Source organism: Polyodon spathula, chromosome 52, assembly GCF_017654505.1.
Source record: "Polyodon spathula isolate WHYD16114869_AA chromosome 52, ASM1765450v1, whole genome shotgun sequence".
NCBI lineage: Eukaryota > Metazoa > Chordata > Actinopteri > Acipenseriformes > Polyodontidae > Polyodon > Polyodon spathula.
Window position 1 is genome coordinate 1,059,682 of NC_054585.1, and position 20,134 is coordinate 1,079,815.

The 20,134-nt window shown below is 39.9% G+C and overlaps 1 protein-coding gene across 2 annotated transcripts in view; it reads right to left on the bottom strand.

The window, feature by feature from the left end:
- LOC121307036 (centrosome-associated protein 350-like) overlaps positions 1–20,134 on the bottom strand; it is a 57,043-nt gene that overhangs the window by 15,838 nt on the left and 21,071 nt on the right. For both annotated transcript variants that reach the window (XM_041239108.1, XM_041239107.1), the window contains exons 12-18: positions 19,135–19,228; positions 14,403–14,548; positions 8,053–8,153; positions 7,400–7,587; positions 6,019–6,103; positions 4,297–5,148; positions 1,583–1,722 (exon numbers count right to left, since the gene is read on the bottom strand). In XM_041239108.1, the coding sequence (XP_041095042.1) occupies positions 1,583–1,722; positions 4,297–5,148; positions 6,019–6,103; positions 7,400–7,587; positions 8,053–8,153; positions 14,403–14,548; positions 19,135–19,228 (1,606 nt within the window). The remainder of the gene's footprint in view (positions 1–1,582; positions 1,723–4,296; positions 5,149–6,018; positions 6,104–7,399; positions 7,588–8,052; positions 8,154–14,402; positions 14,549–19,134; positions 19,229–20,134) is intronic.

A 20,134-nucleotide genomic window follows, 5' to 3' on the forward strand; every position in this document is an offset into this window, starting at 1 on the left:
GCAAGTGTGACATACAGAGAATTATTTCATTAAATTCAACTGAAACTAAAAGAGGAATTCAGTAGTTATAATATTTATATAGTAACATTACAGGAGACAGCCAAAGTGGTTTTTGGGAGGGTAGATCTTGTTTAACTAATTTACTAGATTTCTTTCAGGAGGAGACTACTAGAGTGGACAAGGATAGTGTGCATGACATCATCTACTGAGATTTTACCTAAAGATGAAATCAGTAGGAATAAATGGTAAAGTAGCAGCAACGATTCATAACTGTTTACAAGGTAGAAAGCAGAGAGTTATAATTAGAGGCCAGGCATCAAATGGTGGGGTACCACAGGGATCAGTATTGTGACCACTGTTATTATTAATCTATATAAATGACTTGGACCAAGACATACTCAGTAAGTAATTCAAATTTGCAGACTACACAAAACTGGGTGGGGTAGCCAACTCCCAGTCAACGCTTTAATAATACAAAGAGATTTAGACAGAATTCAAGCTTGGGCTGAAACGTGGCAGATTAAATTTACTGTGAATTAATGCAAAGTCTTGCACATAGGGTGCAAACACAGAGGAAAGTACAGCACGAACAGTAATGAAATAGAGGAGGCTATGTATGAAAAGGACTTGGGGTAGTAGTGGATGAATCTCTTAAGCCAACTAGAGAAGCTATAAAAAAGGCAAACAGAATGTTAGGTTATATATTCAAGACAGTTGAATTAAAATCTAGAGAAGTTATATTAAAATTATACAATGCACTGGCACGATCACAACCAGAATATTGTGTCCAATTCTGGTCCCCTCATCATAAGAAAGACATTGAGACAATGGAGAGGACTAGAGAGAGCAACACAATTATTTAAAAGGTATTTAAAAATGTCAAGGGGTTTAACAGAGTAACTGCTGAGAATCATTTTTCACAGGTCACAGAGAACAGAACCAGGGGCCACAGGTGGAAGCTGAAGAAGGGCATATTCAGAACCAAGGGGAGAAGGAGCTTTTTCAGGGAAAGGGTGGTGAACCATTTGACAGGCTGCTGAATTGTTGAAGCAGACTATCAGATCCTTCAAGAATAGATTGTATAACCCTCTCTGTGGCCCCAATAAGACCTTTTGCTAGCCACCTGGAAGAAGGCTGGTCCGTTTAAACACAGATTCCCAGAGGTTTCGTTTCTCCTGGTTAACCTGGTTAAGGTTTTTTTGTTTTTCCGCTCCTGTGCTAACGAACCACGCTGACACCAAAGTGAGTGAGCATGGGTGGGCCGAATAGCCTTTTCTCATTCTGGAATTTCTTATGTTCTAACAATGATTTACACAGTAAAAAGAATAGTCTGATATCAGCCAACACTCAAGTCACATCACCTAAAAGTGAAAATGTTTCCCATGGTCAATTTGTCCAGTGCTTCCATTATGCATGTACCATAGCTTACCATAGTTGTTCTCTGTAATTTACCATTCTTTCACTTAGCTTTTACTGGGTTTTGCTACACTTTGTAATACTTTAACTATAATATGCTGCCAGGAACTTTTAAAGGGTCCCTGCAGATTCAGATTATTTGTTTGCATGCATGACATTAACTCACCTGTCCTCCCATCTCTGTCGGCTGTCTCCCAGCTCACTGCTCGTGTTCTGGACATGCTCCGCCACCCGGCGCCGTCTCTCCCTGGGCTCTGGACCAGGTGAGCTTCCAGGCTTCTCAGAAGAGCTGCTTTGGTCTGGAATCTGTGCATGCAAAAATAACAGTAATAATAAAATAAGTAAGATCAGTAATTACAGTGTTTCATATACAAATCCACGATATTTGGTAGCACTGATTTTAGGCGCTCAGACACCGAAAGAGTTTCTTTTGTGAATAAAAAATTTCATAATGTACTGTAAGGGTGATCGTATAAAAAGGGTTTACATTACTGTAAAATAGATGTGTTAAGATTAGGGTAAAACAATGTGGCAGTGAAATGTTTACTGAACAACACCAGTAATGGAACATGACTGAGAAAATTATATAATAAAGTTGTGTACTAAAGACGATAAGTCAAAATGTACTGTCTCTATATCTCAGCCTAAAAATGTCTTGCAGTGTGACAATCTGGCTGACATTCTGTGTCAGAGTTCAATGTCACAGACTAATTTAATATGCTGCGTTTATATATATGAGGCTGTTAGCCAGTGGCTGCAAACCCCAGCAATGTGTAGCCATTTCATGAAATAACTGTGTAAGATTTGAACTCATGTAACTTTGTGTATTTTTAATTAAGAGGTATAGAAAGTTGCCTGAGCTCACTGCATGGTTAGATATAATATAATTTAGGGGTATACGCTGAATAAAAGGTTAATTAGAGAATGCATTGAGTTTGCACTGAGACTGCAAGGGTTGAGCTCATGTAATCCCATATTTCCTTATAGTTTGTTCTGTGATCCCACTAGCATAACTTCTGTTTTATCTGAATCCATCATTAGAAAATTCTGTGACATCCAATGGTTGATGTCTGAAAGGCAATTAGCGAATAACACCCAGGCAGAAGAAATTCCTGGCTTTAGGGACAAATATAGCTGGGTATCATCAGCATGGCAATGGAAGTTCACTCCGTGTCTGTGGATAATGTCACCTGACGGTAGCATATATAATGAAAACAGCATGGGACCTAGAATGGAGCCCTGTGGAACACCACAGACAACTTGATAATGCCGATTTTATCTCCCCAATAGAGACAAACTGAAACCTATCAGAAGATTTGAACAAGGACAGGACAAGGCCAGACAGTCCCACTGTGCTTTCAAGATGATTCAGTAGGATGGAATGGTCTACAGTATCAAAGGCAGCACTTAGATCAAGAAAAATTAATACTGATGGAAAGCCAACGTTAGAGCTTATCAGCAGATCATTCACAACTCTGACAAGGGCCGTCTCAGTGCTGTGTGCAGCACGAAAACCAAAGTGAACCTTCTTGAATATACCATTAAGAGTTAGAAATGTTTGTAATTGAATTGCAACAACTCTCTCTAGAACCTTATCTAAGAATGGTAGAGATTGGCATATAGTTATATATAGCAGATCCCCAAATCCAGTCAGAAATAGCTGATTTGACTTAGGTGGTAGATAAATAATTACAATATGAACAGGTAATGGACTGTTTAATGCCAAGGTTAAAACATCAAAAGATGAAAAGCCTTCAACAATTTCCTGTTTGATTCTAAGTTCACTACGGAAAAGAGTAGTAAGTCCATCTCCCCGCCCAGTAGAGTGAGCTTTCTGGAAGAAAGAATAGCGTACAGTATCAATGTTATAATCCTGAATAAAATCACTAATTAATGGAGCCTTATTAGACAGAGACCTGGCATTAAATAAACCTTGGTGTAAATTGGTCCAATCAAGAGCAAGTGATTGAGCAGGGGTAATATGAATTTGACGAAGGTTACTGTAGCACACTCCTCTGTGTTACTCAGCGGGTAGCGGGAATGGCAGGATACTTTAACCTGCATTTGACATGCCTCTTTAGATTCCATCTCCTCACCTCCCCAGTTCCTAGTTTAAATACCTTGCAAGGTAATTTTCGACGTTATCATCTGTCCTGGCTTCCCTATTCTACAAGGCTCCATGCCTACCATTAAACACACCCACATTATTAGAATACAGGCAAACAGGCACACATGGTATTTGCTGTCTTCTTAGACAAATGCATTCCTTTGCTTTCATAAATTAACAAATGTGCCAATGTCTATATATGTGAAAATACAAATCTTTGCTCAGCTGTAACATCATAGTAAGTTGTGATAATAACACTTACAAACATGTTTTCATATGACCCCAATGGCGGTTTAACCTGGAGAGAATCCATACGTTTTATTTTATTCATGATTTTATCCCCAATTTCAAATGTTCTATTGTGTTCCTTAGCTATAGCAAATGCCCACTCAACTGAAGGCCAGTGGGCGTTCTCCAATCCCACTTGCCTCTTTACATGCAGGAACTTGAGAGCAGATGTTGTTGAGTTACTGGCCAATGGAGGACAAAGGCCAGCCCTGTCAGTGTCTGCTTGAGCTCACTAGTTGCCTGGCCAGTAGGGTCCGCTGTAATGCTGCGAGGAGAAACAGTCCCCTCTGTGTTTGCCTCACTAATCTGCACAGCCAATGCAATGCCCCTTCTGAAATCCTCAGTGAAGCCATGATGCAAACCCATCAATTCTGACCTAATTTGGTCCACAACCAGGTTATATCAGTGCAATATATCCAGCTTTCTCAACTGCATGCTGAAAACTATAAACACTCCTAAGCCTACGCATACTAGACTGTACCTACCTGCTCCCAAGTAGTGTTCCCACGGTCATCAGTGAAGTGTTTTTGGACATCACTGTGTAACTGATGCAGAGTGCTGTCTTCCTGGCTATCCCCCCGAATGTTGTGCAAAGCAGGGTCTTCAAAAGGACTCCCTGGTAACTTGTGCAAAGTGGTGTCTTTCTGAGGATCTTCTTGTAGCTTTTGCTGAGCTGTTCTTGCTGGTTCTTCCCCCTGTAAGTCATATAGAGTGATGTCTTCCAAAGTGTCTTCCTGTGGACCATCCTCTAAATGGTGCAGAGTAGTGCCTTCCTGAGGACCCCCCTTTAAATTATGCAAAGTGGTGTCTTCCTCATGGTCCCCCTTTAATTTGTTCAGAGTGGTGAATTCCTCAGGACTCCCCTGTAATTGATGCAGTTTGGTGTCTTCCTGCTGTACCTCACTGTATTTATTCAGATCCCCTTGTAAGTGGAGCACTGCTGTGTTTTCATGCAGATCTCTCTGTGACAGCTGCAATGCGCAGTATTTGTGTAGGTCCCTATGTGATTGATGTACAGCCCCATCTTTCTTTACATCATCTTGGAACTGGCGTAGTGCACAGCGTTTCTTTAGTTTTCCCTGGCTACGATGCACTGCACTGTGTTTGCTCAGATCCCCCTGTAACTGGTGCAGTGCAGTGTTATTCTCCAGACCTCCTTGTAGCTGCTGCTCTGCACTCTCTGGATTCTGTTGGTTCAGTGCAGAGTCTCCCAGTAGTTTACTCTTTATTAGTGCAGCAGCTCTCTGGATGCCCAGGATCTCTCTCTGATGTCTCAGAAGTAGTTTCCTCTGTTGCCGAGCAGCTCTGTACACACTCTGAAGGTGCCGGATTTCAGTCTGTAGAGACAGAGAGACAGTGAGGTGTAGTGCTTCTCTTATAAAAGTTCACCACTGTAAATGTGCATAGTAATTGTACAGTTTTCTCATGCTTTTCCCACGGTTATACCATACTATGCATTAGCCATAGTTTACCATGGTTTCCCAGTTATTAATATGATTTACCTAGGCTTTATGTGCTTTACCTCCTTTCACTGTGCTTTACTACACTTTGCAATGCAATATTTTTTTTAAGGGTGCTGAGAATGGGGTAATCCCTACACTTTGTAGCCAATGAGCTCTATACATTACAAGTAACATGAGTTCAAGATTTTTTTTTATTAAATACTGTTAGTATCATGTTAAAAAGAACATATCCTGTGCTTCTGAATATGAAAAGCTGGACTGGAAAAAACTTTCTCTGCCTTAATCTTTCCTCACCTTGTCCTACTGTGTATTTGTGGTCAAATACTGGCTTTGCTGTTAAAGTGACTTATTGCATTCTGAACATTTATGAGCATTATAACGGAACCATTTCTTTATACATAAGTTATTTTGTCTACAGTGTTTTATCAATACTATTATTGATACACTTTTAACATATGTTTGAAATTCTTTGATCATATTTTGGGATTGATAGTCTTAAATATTTTGAATACTCTTTGTCTTCAAGACAGCATTCTTAAAGGGGCGCTTTTTTGTGTTCAAATACTAGCTTTGATACTGCTGATGTAATAAGAAACTGAGTTTTAAAATATTGGTTAGCACTCCCTTAATCTGTCCCTGGCTCGCTTTTACTTCTTAACACGCTGTCCTCCGTCTTGCTCCCAGCACTTGTCTCTGTATGAAGTGGTACTCTGAGGACCCCTTGTGGGGATGCTGTTGAAGTACCTTCTCCTGCCGCAGGGTGCAAAGGACATCCTCCTGTCGCCTTGCAATCTCAGCCAGAGTGTCCTCCTCTCCTTCTCTCAGACACCTGCCATCAGAAACAATCCAAGCACAGGCTCTGCATTACATTCCTGCTGAACTTGATGCTGTGGGGTCTGCAGTATAGAGGTTAAAACAGACAGTTGCACCACAAAGTAGCACCTTGCTGTAAGGGCAGGGATGGCAATAAGACTCTTATTGCACAGCAGTGTGATCCATTCCTGGCTCTACTATGAATTTAATAAGACACACCTAAGCTTGTACACATAAACAGTGGCTAACCAAGCTTGTATTAAAATCTGGAACAGCTGAAACTGCTATGTAATGGAAGTCTTATTTCCTTCCCTCTGTTAGGGAGATGTTTTCAAGTCACATTTACTGGTTGGTTCAAGGACTTTCACAAGATTTTCTTCAGAAAATTTAAAGAGGAAGTTTTAGCATACATGTATTTCAGGAGTTCAATATTTTTCTTGACCTTAGAAGACATGCAAAGAAGCTACACCGAAATAATGACGTAGTTGTTGTTAACAGTCAACATTGTAAAAAAAATTAAACCATATCTCACTGTGACAGAGAAAGAATGAATCTTGGTTATAAATCTCCCTCCCAACCTGTGAGGGCGCTGTGTAAAGGGAACAGAGTGCCTCGGACTGGATGGTCTGACAATTCCTTCCAAGGGAAAGGTGGAAGTCGGCCATCTAGAAAGGGGGCGGAGCTACGGTACACCAAGTCATCACCCCAGAAGGGAAGCAATGTGGCAACCATGGATTAGAGGAGAAATGGCTGCACTCGCTAACCAAGGGGGCATGACTGATGGTACAAAAGGGGACGTGGCTAGGTGATCTGTTCCTTTGTTATGGTTAAGAGCAAACTGCTAAAGGAGAACTGTAAACTTACCGTCAGTGTTTAATGCTTGTTTGTTTTGTTGTGTCTGATTATACTTGTTTGTTCTTTTTAGGCGGCTGTTAGGTCACTTAAGGCCAGCATCAAACCCTGACAACACTTCACAACTGTACACAAATAAATTATATTTCACCACTTGTACTTTAGCACTAACTCTGGACTTGTGATTGTGTGTGTCTTTGTGTGTGTATACTGTGTTTATTCTTTCAGGACTGTAACCCGTTGTTGCCTGGGATTATTCTTTGTGGTTATAAAAGTAAAAGTTTTCTGATTGGATTGTGAACTTTGTTGTCTGTCTTCTGTTTCGTAATCACATAACCACTGAGCAACTCATACCCAGTACCTTTTACACTACAGCCCAGAACTATAACCACTGAGCAACGCATACTCAGTACCTTCCACACTGCTGCCATTGCTGTATCCTCTTAGCAATTTAACTTACATTTTCTGGTGCTCGAGCCAGGCTAACTCTGCATGGGTCTTCTCACTCAGCGCCTCCTCTCGCAGCCTGAAGAGGGCACTGTGGTGCCGGGCACGCAGCTCCTCGTCACGCAGGGTCTGCTGGGATAGCTCCAGGGACAAGCGGTTCAGCATCTCACCCCTGCCAAAGAACTGACTCACCTCGCTCCACTGTAAACACAGCACACACACAGCACGCATTATTTATATATAACAGGGTTGAGAGAAACACTCAAAGAACTGACTCACCTCGCACCACTGAAAACACAGCAAAATGACAGTATATTTCTTCATATAAAATAATTTATAAATGACTGTATGAAATAATATAATGAAAATGAAACCAGTGTATAAATGAGGTCTGAAAGAAATAACACACATCTTTTATAGATGAGTTTCGCTTCTTTAATAGGTCATTTGATGGGGTACTAGATTTATTTTGCAGTACTCCTGCTATGCTTTACAGTAATATGGTAGGAATTAGTCTTTTGTTTTCCAGTTAATTTGAAATTTAAGGATACTCATATTCACTTCAGAACTGAAAGAATATTTGAACATGAAAAATTGGCTAATACAGAAGTAAAGTGTTCCTAGGATTGAGAACGCTGCCCCCTCCTGGACTGAGGCCGCTCCTACCTTGCTGGTGGACTCTGTGTCAGCCTCACTGCTGCTACTGGCCTCTGCCTTCTGACTTGCCTCGCTGGCCCCCGGTCCCCCTACGTCATCACTCAGCGCCTCTGCAACACAGAACGCCACAAGAATGAGTTCAGATTCTATAAGAGCCATTCAATCAGGTGCTGTTGAGCACTCACAGGGTTTACCAATGCTAACTTTAATGTGTTGGAGCATTCAGACACCCGATCCAATATTTTAAGCACAGTACAGAAACTGGAAATTAAGTCAACTTAGGGCAGAGAGTAGGAGACACCTTTTTAGAATATTGAATGGGTTACCAAGCCAAATCGTTGATACCGAGTCATTGGTATCTTTTAAGATTTGACTTGAGATAGTTTTGGGATCAGTTAGCTGCTAGTTCTTATAACTGTTTACCACACTAAAAGAATAGCAAAGTGTAATAAAGCATAGTGAAAGCACGGTTATTGTAATTATGCGTTGTAAAGCCGAGAGAGGTATAATAAAGAAGATTGAATAAGATGGCAAAACATGGTACATTGTGGTAAATGCATAGTATAAGCATGGGAAACTGAAAAATTACTGTGCAAATTTTTATAAGGAGGAATTGTATAACCATTGATTGATGGACTCCTCTGGTTTACATTTTTTTATAAATGTTTTCTAAAGTAATTGCCAATGATATATTGGTAATGGATTTTACCATTGTAGTTATTTATTTATTTATTTATTTATTTGTGCCATTGGAACATTGCTTTAGATCTTACCATTGAAAATCCGCTCCATTCCCTTAGCTAGGATTAAAATCATTATTATAATGGGTTTCTTAAAGCTGTTTCACCAGTAAGATCAGACATAGACAGCTTACTGCTGTACTCTGTGTTATGGAACCATTATGGAGAAAATCACCAGAGCCAGACTCTCTAATGATATGACCTGAACCAGCGACTAACAGAAAAGGCAGCGGACATAACAAAACCAGAATAATGCAACAGATTCCAATACTGTCTCAACTAGGAGTTAAACTGCAGTAACTGAGATCTTATACAGGTTTACCACAGTAAGAGCGCAGACTCGTCATAGTAAAAGCATAAGCAAGCATTGTAAGGCCCAGTGAGGAAGGGTAATGAGTAAAAATACGCATAGCAATTTCGATGCACAGCTTCTGTACCTCCCCTAAATCTTCCACTAACAACTACATCACCCAGAATACAATGTCTTCAGTTACTAGAAAACGGTGCAAAAGAAAAACCAACCCAATAAACATTATCTAATCTCTGTCTAGCCCTGTTGTCTTTGCAGCCATTCACAGTAAGAATATGAACATTTTAAGCTACACAGGTTGAAACATAAACACCCCAGTGCAGCTATAAATCCAACTGGAACCACTGTCAGAGGCAACAGCTAAAAAAAGGTGCCTATAATATTAAAGTGTTTTGTAACTTATTAATGCATTTCTTTATTTTATTTATCTGTATGGTTTTATATTCAAGTTTTAACATGCTCACTGAATTTATGAATTGTATGCTAAAATATAAGTTCTGTTCATATATATATATATATATATATATATATATATATATATATATATATATATATATATATATATATATATATATTGTATATAGCACCTTTCATACTGGACCACCATCACAAAGTACTTTATAGAGGTAGGCTGTGAACTGTGCATTATATGTAGAGTCCCTTACAATAGGACATTGATTTAACATCTCATCTGCAGCATGGAGCACAAGGAGGTTACGTGACTTGCTCAGGATCACACAGTGAGTCAGTCAGTGACAGAGGTGGGATTTGAACTGGTGACCTTCTCCTTACAAGCCCTGGACTTAAACCACACTGCCTCATTGTTCTGTTTCTGTGCTTATGTTCAAAGTCATATTGGCTGTGGTCAACACAGTGAATAAGAATAGCTGTCATTTTTTAATACTATGCTTTTGTACAGTAGTTTAAAGCAACATTTCAGTTAAAATGGAAGGCTCTTTTTAAAGCCTACCCAATAACCAATAAAGATTGTACAGTATTAATATTACTCATGACTTCAAGGCAATGTTGCATTTTACCCCCTGAAAATACATTTTACTCTCTCAGTGTTAAAATTAGAGGGTTAGTTACTCCCAGACCCAAACCCTTACCTGGAGCACAGGGTAAGACTAATTAATAGTCTGTGGGAATGTCTGGCAAGTTTGTGGTATAGACTACAGTAGTTGAGTTCATTTCTGTTGCTAATGAGATGCTTTTGTTTCAATACAGGGAAGCTTGTACAGGACTGAAGATGAAAAAGTCACTTGGGGAACTAACTAGCAGCATCTTGTAATGGTAGTTAGCAGGGAAACATATGTCTATGAACCATGCTGAGCTCAGACTCTAACAATACATTTCAAGGATGAAAAACAGAACCAAAAGAGTAATTGAGAACCAAGTACAGTACCACGAATGATACCTAGGGTAGAGAATTGTGCATACCCTATTGATCCTTCCTTTAATATAAAGGTTGTTAAGTTGTTGTTGTTTTTGGTAGTTGTGTATTATTACCAGTTCAGCCCTCTCATCAACGCAAGATATTGAGGAGAGCAGACAAAACAATGTCCTGGATTTAAGGGCTGATCCCCCTCAGCTTGGGATACAAGGCCAGGCTTTAGGATGGTTCCCCAGACTCTTCTGTGCTCTTCATTAGTCAAATGGGTTTCTCTCTTGGTGGGGTCAGAGCAGCCCCGCAGCTCAGCATGATGTTTGGTTCTCCTCGCTTGTGCAATGCGACAAGTGCTTCCTCGTAGTGGGAATGGCAGCTTTCTCTTTCTTATCTAGGATTCTCTTATATCAGAGACATGTGTCTTTAATAATTACACTTCAATAGAGCCCAGAGTACTAGCTTTCACTTGTGATTATCAACCCAAACAAATTTCTAGCAGACACACAAATATAGTATGGTAATACCTAACAAAAAGTAACCATAATGCTAACACTGAACATTCAAGAAAAAGCTGTTATTTTTGGTTTTGTAAGTGTATTTAAAGTGCTCGCTATTACTGTTTCTTCCATTGTTATTATCACTCAAAAGTGTAGTTGTAACATTAACACAAGCTTCTTCATGCTAGAGACATGTAGGCCAATATATCACCCACACTTTGATTATCAGATCTAGATTTCTAACCTGTTACTATACTAGTTATTTTTTCTGTGTAGTTGCTTTGATATGCTGTGCGGTGTAAATGTGATTTTTTTAAATTGAAACAGTAAGGCTTGGAGTTGTCAATGGTGCACATGTTACTGAAGCTATGTTTCTACTGTTCTTTTTAAGTAACCAAAGTAGTTTACATGCGAGTTGAATAGTTACATCACGCCGTTAGATATATAAGCTCTCAGGTTTGCTCTTTGCTTACTGCGAGACCAGGAAGAGCGCAGTGCAGCAAATCAAATACAAGAACCAGTTAGTGTGCATCTGCCTATATACTCAAGAGCAAGAGAAAGGGTGACTAATAATGACATTACAGTAGAACATAATAGTCAGAAACTGTGGAACCTTGTAAATCTGTGAATAAATGAGAAGATGAATTATGAGTTTTATGGATGTGGGCACAAGTAATCTACTCAGACCCCTTACTTACATAAACATCTTGGTAACCCTAAAATATGCTAACTATTTAGATACAAAAAATCCATTCCAAAGGTACAATGGTACCCTAAATATTATCAATTTACTTCATTAATTTTACCTACAAATAAGATATGTTTTGTGGTTTACTGTTTGCAGTTATTTTACTGGTACATTTTAATTTTAAACCCTCTCTCTGATCACAGCTTCTTGGGAATAGGCCAGGATAAGCCAGAGACATCAATGAGCAAACAAACAAACCACAAATAAAATCTAACAAGATTTCTGAAAAAAGGAAGGGATTCGTGTTCTGGTTTAGGGAGCCTGTCTCTTTGTTTCTGTAAAGCCTGATCCTATGTGGACTACGTAAAGGGATTTCTGTATCTCTGTGACTCAGGGCAGAGGCTTTGCACCCTCCAACACAGCCATTAATATTACAAACCAGGCTATTACCCAGAAGCCAGTCTGCCAAATCCTGCTAAAAGCTTTGCAAAGTGCTTTTCCTTTACACGTCGTATATTTTCTGTACCTTTCTGATTTTTGCAAATGTTTTTTCATCACTAAACACATGTAGTAATGTACAGTGTAGAGGTGAAAAGAACACCAGCATTAAGACAAGGCCACACAGACCTGTCAACTCTCCCTTATTTGCTGGGACTGTCATGTTTCTCTGCCAGAGAACTCCCAGGGCAGATTTTCTCCTGTATTTTGCTCAAAATTCTACTGTTAAACCCCGTTATGTCAGAAAACATTTAATTTATGCAAATGTAATGTACAGTATGTGGTTACTGCAATCGCCGTCTGTACCCAGCAGGGTTTAGAACCCAGGGGAGCTCAGTGGCAGGCATGCAGCCAGTGCGTGAGGCAAGTTCACATATTTGACCACCTACGATGACACAGCCACCGAGCACCCTTTAGAAACGGAATATGGGCACCTGGGGATACTGAGTCTACATGGCATACAGATATAGCTGCCAGGTACACTTTCAGCATTGAGGGGGACCTGACTGCCTCTAGCAAATCTGCATAAACTGTAAAATAATTGCTATGGGGCAGAAGATGGGGTCATGACCTCCACGAGCACCGAAGTACCAAGGGCTGAGTGTGCACCGAGGTACCAAAGCACCGGGGGTAGCTAATGTAGCGGTGCCTACCCTGACAACGTCTAGTCAGCCACCTGGTCAGAACGCAGCATACACCAGGGGAGACACACTTTTTAATTTTTTTTTTTAAAGCCCAAAGCACCGAGGTGGGTGGGTCAAGACAGCTGACAATGTCTACTCGAGAGTGGGGCAGGCTAAAGCACATCCCCGCTGGAGGAACACATGGCTGACTGACTTTTTTCTTTTTTTTTTTTTTGCCCAAGCTACGCGAACGACAGCCGACAGAGTCACGACAAGCTGAGCCCCGGCAGAGGAACGGTGTTCTCCCTGAAGGTGTAGGTTGAAAGACAACACACGCACACACCAATACTGCACAGGCAGATACACTCATACGACGGACAGCCAAGAAAAGACGGCCTGCGACACAAGTGAAGCAGACCGTACGAAGAAGGAAAAAGACACTCAAAATGGAGCCGCTGATTCCATGAGAGCGGCAAGCCAGCTCTCAGCACGAATGCAAGGGAACTGCAGATGACTCAGAAGAGCACTTTTTGAAAAACACACTCTGGTTAGTGGCACAGAAGTTTACTGTACCAAGGTGAGATGACAAAAGAAGAAGTGAGCCCCATGGCGTGACTACTTATTCCCTCGGCAGATGGGACCGAGGACGTCACTCCACAGAGGGGCCTATCGGCAGCTCATATCCCACAGTACAATAAGAACCACAGGGGCTAAGAGAGGATTCGATTGTGAAGCATCTCGTGGTTGTTTTTCTGTTTTGATAGTTTTCCTTTATAAAGTCAATAAGAATGAGACCGTATCACAGTCTATCATTCTACCAAGTAATAAAGTGGAATAGTTGTATGTTTGTCTCATGTTGCCGTTCACTTTAATTCAGGCTACTAAGATGTCAGTTTACAAAAGCTCCCTTATTTTGAAAACTCAATGTTGATAGGTATGGCAACGTGAGCGAACAGGACAATGTAATGAGGTTGAGCAGAGTCTGGATTTAGGGACACTGCCCCCTAGTGTATAACAGAGTCAGGGTATTAGGGACCATGTCCCTCAGTGTTGGGGTTTAGTATTTTACCCTGGTTATTAACATACCAGATAACTTTATATAATGTATGGTATTACTTTTCTCAATGTTTTTATTTCAAGATGAATTATAAAAGAACAGTATATCTGTTTGAAATCGCAAATGAAAACAAACCTGAAATACATGCTTGCCTTTAGCCGTTATAGCTATCTGATTGCCGTTGTGCAGGTCCTCACTGTAGTTAAGCTAAGTTGTACGATCTAGTTCTCATGAATGAGATTTTTTTAATATATTTTGGTTGGGACTGTGATTACCAATGCTTTTCAATAGGACATTATACCATATGAGATGTGCCATGGCAAATGTGTGATAGCAGCTCATCCCATATGGTAAAAATGGTGTCACCAACTGGTTTCTTCAAGTTTAACTTCCCTCTCTCATATTCCATTGGTGTTTGGAATACAGATTATATTATGAAGGGATTAAAAATTGAAATCTCAACTTGATGTTATTTTACAGTAGAATTATAGGAAGGAGACACAACGTTTCTGTGTGTATGTACAGCAATAACATCACATTAACCCTATAGGATAGCTACCAGGGCCTGTCTGTGTGCTCCCCTTGAAGGAAGGCTGTGTCCTGGACTGTCCCGTCCCAGGAGAGGTGGATCGCTGTCCGGCCTGTGATGTCTCCTGCTGTCTCTCTTTCTCAACTCGGTTCTCTGTACCCCCTCTTACCAACCTCCTGAGGAAAGGAAGTGCAAATAGTTCATTAATTCATATTTACTTTAAATATTTGAATCCATAAGTAATTGGATTTTAATTTCTAACATCATATAGTGTTTTCAAATGGTTTTACAATTCCAATGATTCTGTATTAAGAAGCAATAGTATTAGCCATTGGTTAAATGTTGTTATAATAGTATGAACCAACACACACTAATCCACTTCGGAACCATGGATCTATAGCAGCACCAGTGTGCAAATCTATCAGAACCACAATGTGTTCCAATCCATTACCTTGCCGTTGCTAATAATTCTGTGGCCCGTTATTGGCTCTCACAGAGTGGCTGGAAGACAAATAAACTAATATGGTTTGATTTCAACAGTGTACAGAAGGGTGGAGCAAACAATTGTATTTCAGTATAACATTTGTACAAAACTGACCATGTCTGGGACACTACAGTTTCAAAATAGCAATAACACATTTAAGCCATTTGTGTCTACACAAAATGACTAGCAGTCATTACATTGTGCTGCATTTAGCTCATTTAGAAATGAATCGGCGTGGTGGTTGTTTCCACACACAGACAGAGCACAGCATTGTAACTCAATAACTGGTCACTGAGGGCAATAGAGAAAATGCTGCAGTGATATCAATTCTGAAGCGGCCACAAGCTAACTCATTACTGCACTGGAATGCAATAATACTGCTTCCACACAAGCTTAAACACAAGAGCAAGTATGCACTTAAGGTAGACTCTACTATTTGCCTTCCCTGTACAGTAAACCAGTGAGTGAGTTAACTTCTTGACTATACTGATTTGTCATTACTCCTGCAAACAGGTCGTTTTAATGCTGAATTGCTGAAAAAAATAATTGTAGTGTGTGAGTGAAGGCAAGAGCAGACGCATAGTAGATATACTGCAACCAGTGTCTGCTTCCTTACTTCCTGTAGAAACATCTCGCCTCTGCATAGTTTCTGGTAGTTGTACTCAAATGCCGTTCAAAAGGAATTTACAGAAGTCAGTGTGAAAGCTCATGTTTTTTTTATACTGTGCTACAAGCTCTGGGCAGCTTTTGGGAAGGTGCATTCAACAACCCAGAAGGCAGCACTGAAACATACACAGGTACAGCACATATCTTCAGATATTTAGTGCCCAACACTATTCTGAGAATTAACCAAAGAAGCAGAGAGAAGCCCAGTAGGCCAGGCAGGAATCCAGTGGCGCCAGAGAAACAAGAACAAAAGCTAATGGTGACAGATGTCTTTTAAATGGAACTATGTGGGTATCAATTTATGTTTAATCCCCAATGATCTTACATAAATCTCATTTCATCTTATTTTTCTTCACATAATAATAAGATGTTTTGTACCCGGCAACAGCACTGCCTAGTGACAGCCTCAAACAGATTAGCAAAGTGGTGTTTCCGCTGACAAACTGCTTGCTGTTTTGTTTTTGTTTTTTTGGTTCACTCTAAGGAAAGATATCTAAGGAAAGAGTAAGGAGGGGGAATGAGCCGTTAGTAACAAGAAGCTATTGTTTTTGTAACAGGAGCCGTAACCAGCTATGGTGAGGACACCGAAGTCGTGTCCTTGGTTGTTTTTTTTTTTTGCATCATCAATGCTGATGCTCATGTAAAAATTCTGGCAAAGTACAAAACACTCTCTGTTGGTTTGCCGTGTAACACAGATTTGCAGGTTGAATAGTAAATACCAAGCAGTCACATAAATACAGCCAGCTATAGCTTGAACTCTAAGTTTGACCTCGGTAGAATGGCAGCTCTGGTTAAGGCCCAGCACTAACATTTTCTCCCAAATTACCCTGAAATCTGACAAAGCAATGTTCAGGCTGGGAGATCAATTCATTTACGTGCTTTGGGTTCATTTTGAAAAACAAAACACTTTATACCTTGACATCATCTTTTTTGTATATTTATGATGTTCATTTCCATTGCTGGTGGTGACCCTATCGTGAGAAAGCTGTTAAACTATCAATTTGTCAATAGTAATTGAACCCTCATAAGAGGGCTTTACCGTCTGGTCAAATGCTCTTGCCTTCGGTGTAGGTCACTTTACCGCACAGGGCAGGCCTTATCGGACTCTTCTTCGAATTCTGTTACTTAAGTAATAAATAATCAATTTGTTTCAGAATCCTATATATGTGTTTTCTTCATCACTAAATGAAAAGGAAAGCCCTATTCCTTTGGAAAGCTGATGCATACTGATCCCCCTAAGCCACACTATTTTGAAAAAGAGCATTAATGCAACAAATACCTCCTAAATCCACGAGTGCTTAAAGTAGACCGTTTTTAATAAAGTGGAATTTTCAAGATTTGTGATTTAATAAAAGTCTCTAATACCATCCCGCTGCAAACCTTTTCACCTCATAAACGAAATGCTGCTTTTCAAACTTTCAGTAATTACTTCTTTGTAACTTAACGCCAGGCAGCAAAGCCGCTGAACCGGGCCGGGATTGAGAAACAATAGCTCTGAAATTGGATTGCAGGTGGAACAGGTTGAAGCCCAGCTGTGTGGATTGTACTCTAACCAAGTGGTAAGCAATCTCCTTAAAACAGCCTCTTCCACTTGCATTAACATTACATTTTGGGATGCCTACTATGCATTAAACATATGAGTAGAACTGGATCATCTATGTTAAACCATTGTTTATCAGGAAAAAAAAATACCTCTCTCTGAAAATGTGATTGGGGGAAAGCAGTTACCTCTTTTTATTAATTTCGTTACCATGGTGCTAAAAGGCCAGACTGCTGAAGCATCACTAACTGGAATGTTTACTATATTCCTGCAGGGCTGGTTTTTTCCCAGTAGAGGGGTGACGGTGTTCAAGACTGAAGCCCTCTGGCTGCATGTCTGTTTATACACAGAGAAATGTAGGGCTGTTGTTGGTAATTTTAAGTCAATATATAGTAAATATGAACTGGAGAGGGGGGCTATAGTGGAAAACTATTGACCCGAAGGAAAACTAGTATTACTGACAGGGGGCTATAATGCCCGAAGCCGCAGGCTTACCACCCTGGAGGTAACAATAGTCTTCCAGAGGGGCATTAATTTTCAACTATTAGCTGAGTCTGCAGTACATACTTGATATATGAGTCAGTCAAAATAATAAGAGAGGCAAGGTTGGATAGTAAATATGTCTTTATATACTATAAAGCCATAAATATTTGCAAGCCTTTGATTATGCGTTTTTCGCGTATGAAAAAAAACGTAAACATTTTTGCACAAATATCTTAGTTCTGTACATATAATTAAATAATATATTACTACCAGTGCAACAAGTCGTCAGCATTTCTAGAGCAAAATAGGTTTTATGAGTGTGGTTCGCCAAATGTTCTGGCTGCAAATATTTATGGCTTTACAGTATTTTGTTTAAATAAAGCTGACACACCATAAGTAAATTCAATAGCATAAATAAATAACAGAAAATGATTTGAAGTTCATACCGCAAGTTTTTTTCTTTCTTTTGAATTAGGTTTTACGTTTTATCATTAATTTTCTGTCAATCGTCGTTTTTTTATTCAGCCATTTTATCTTGCTGTTTAGGAGTGGAGGTGGAGGGCGTTCCTTTGAAAAGGGGTGGGACTGACAGTGATGTGAACGAATCACATGACAGACTGAGACTATCGCCCGGTGGTGTAAGAATGTTAGGTCAATAGTTCAATCTATTTTTCCTCCTATGATAAGGTTTTAAACAGTCACAGGCCAGAAATTTCAAGCACTGACTCAGTAAACATATATATATATATATATATATATATATATATATATATATATATTTTTTAAAAATTCAGATAGTGTCCAATTATTTTACCACAGATTTTTCCCCCCAGCTTATAATGTTATATTATTTTCCCCCTCAGCGCAGCAGTTCTCCACACAGCTCAGGAGAACTGAAGGTTTAGTGGGCTGCCTTTGATCTCACGACCAAGTCAAGTTTCCTCTTTTACACCCAGGAATTTGAGGTCAGATGTGAGTGAGCTACCGGCCTCTGGAGATGTCTGATTGAGCTCACTAGGCGCCAGGCAGGTAGGGTCTTCTGTAGCGCGAGAAAAAGAAACAACCCCTGCCTGTTTTGTCTCACTAACCTGCAGGAGCACCAGAGACAATGTGATGTTCCCTCCGGAATCTTCAGTGAAGACCGGCAACTCCATAACCCAACAGAGCTAATGCCATGCACAGCCAGGATGCAAACCAGCGCTCACCTGACTGTGACTCACCCTGAACACCACGCGGCCGTGCTTTTACCAGGTGAGCCACTCGGGGTCCCCCAATTTAAAGTCGATATTAAAGTGATAGTAGCTAAAATAATTATTACATACATTTCCACACAAAGCACATCCATTCTGTATATAGGTCTGAAACTTATATTTTAGCAAACTTTTTTCATTTGCTCCTCTGGTTCAAGAAATATCAGCTTACAGGCCTTGCTTTCTTGATAGGTGAGGGGATGGAATGCATTACCATGTTGTTGATGCTGAATCACTGGGATCCTTTGAGACCCAGCACAAACTCTGAGATCAATCAGCTACTAGGAGCCAGGATAGATGGGCTGAATGGTAAAGAAGAGAATCAGTCAGTGAACTTACCCTGGTGGAAGGCTACCACTCTGTGCTCCAGTCTTTGCTGTCCCTACTCTGCCTGCCTTCTGCTTCCTCTCCTTACACACTCCTCGGGTCGACCCTGTGAAGACACTCTGGTTAAGAGATTTCAAAACTCAAGCAGTAAAAATATAGATGTGTGTGCTGAAGCTTAGGGTTTCCATCCCTGCAGTCAGCATCATTATTTTCAATAAAGGATTCTGGATTTTTAAATTTGCATACTGTCGTACGTGGACAAAAGCACGACAGACACTCATACACAAATTTGATATTATTTATCATGTTGAAAGAAAATGTTTTCCATCTCCCACACTAGAAACAGTTGAGTTTTGTAACCTCGGTTTGAATGTGCTACGAAAATTCAAACCTTTCTGCAAAAGAGTATTAGTTAGACCTTTTTTTTGGCAGCTGGTTTGAAAAATGTCAATTGATAGTTACAGGAAATAAAAATGCAATGTTTTTGACAGCTGTATTGAAAATGGAAAATGGCTAGACTATAGGGAAAAAAAGCTGAGATTTGAAGATGATCTCAATTACACTGATGTTTTTTTGTGAGTGTGTGTACAATTGCCTGTTAAACGGAATGATCTGCATTTTTAATGTAGGACATCTCAGCTCAAAGTTATAAAACCAAAACGTTTTATTTGGAACAGAAAATAGCTGGAGACAAGCAGCACATTAGTATTTGCTGTGAAAGGTGTATTTTCAACTATGAATTGAGGGGTGCCTTTGCCTTGTAAGAACCTATCTTACTTCCTGTTACCAACTAAAAACTATTTCCTGAAAATGTTTATGGGTTATTACATTTTTTGATTGTAACAAAAAGCAAAATGAGGGTTATCCACGACACCCCTCAATTGACTTTCTCTCAACGAGTATTAATGGGTCGAATAGCCTTCTTTCACTCATACATTTTCTCATGTTGTTAGAATTATTAACAGTTTTCCAGAAAAGTAGTTCTGAAAGCCAGCCATGAGCCACAACTCAT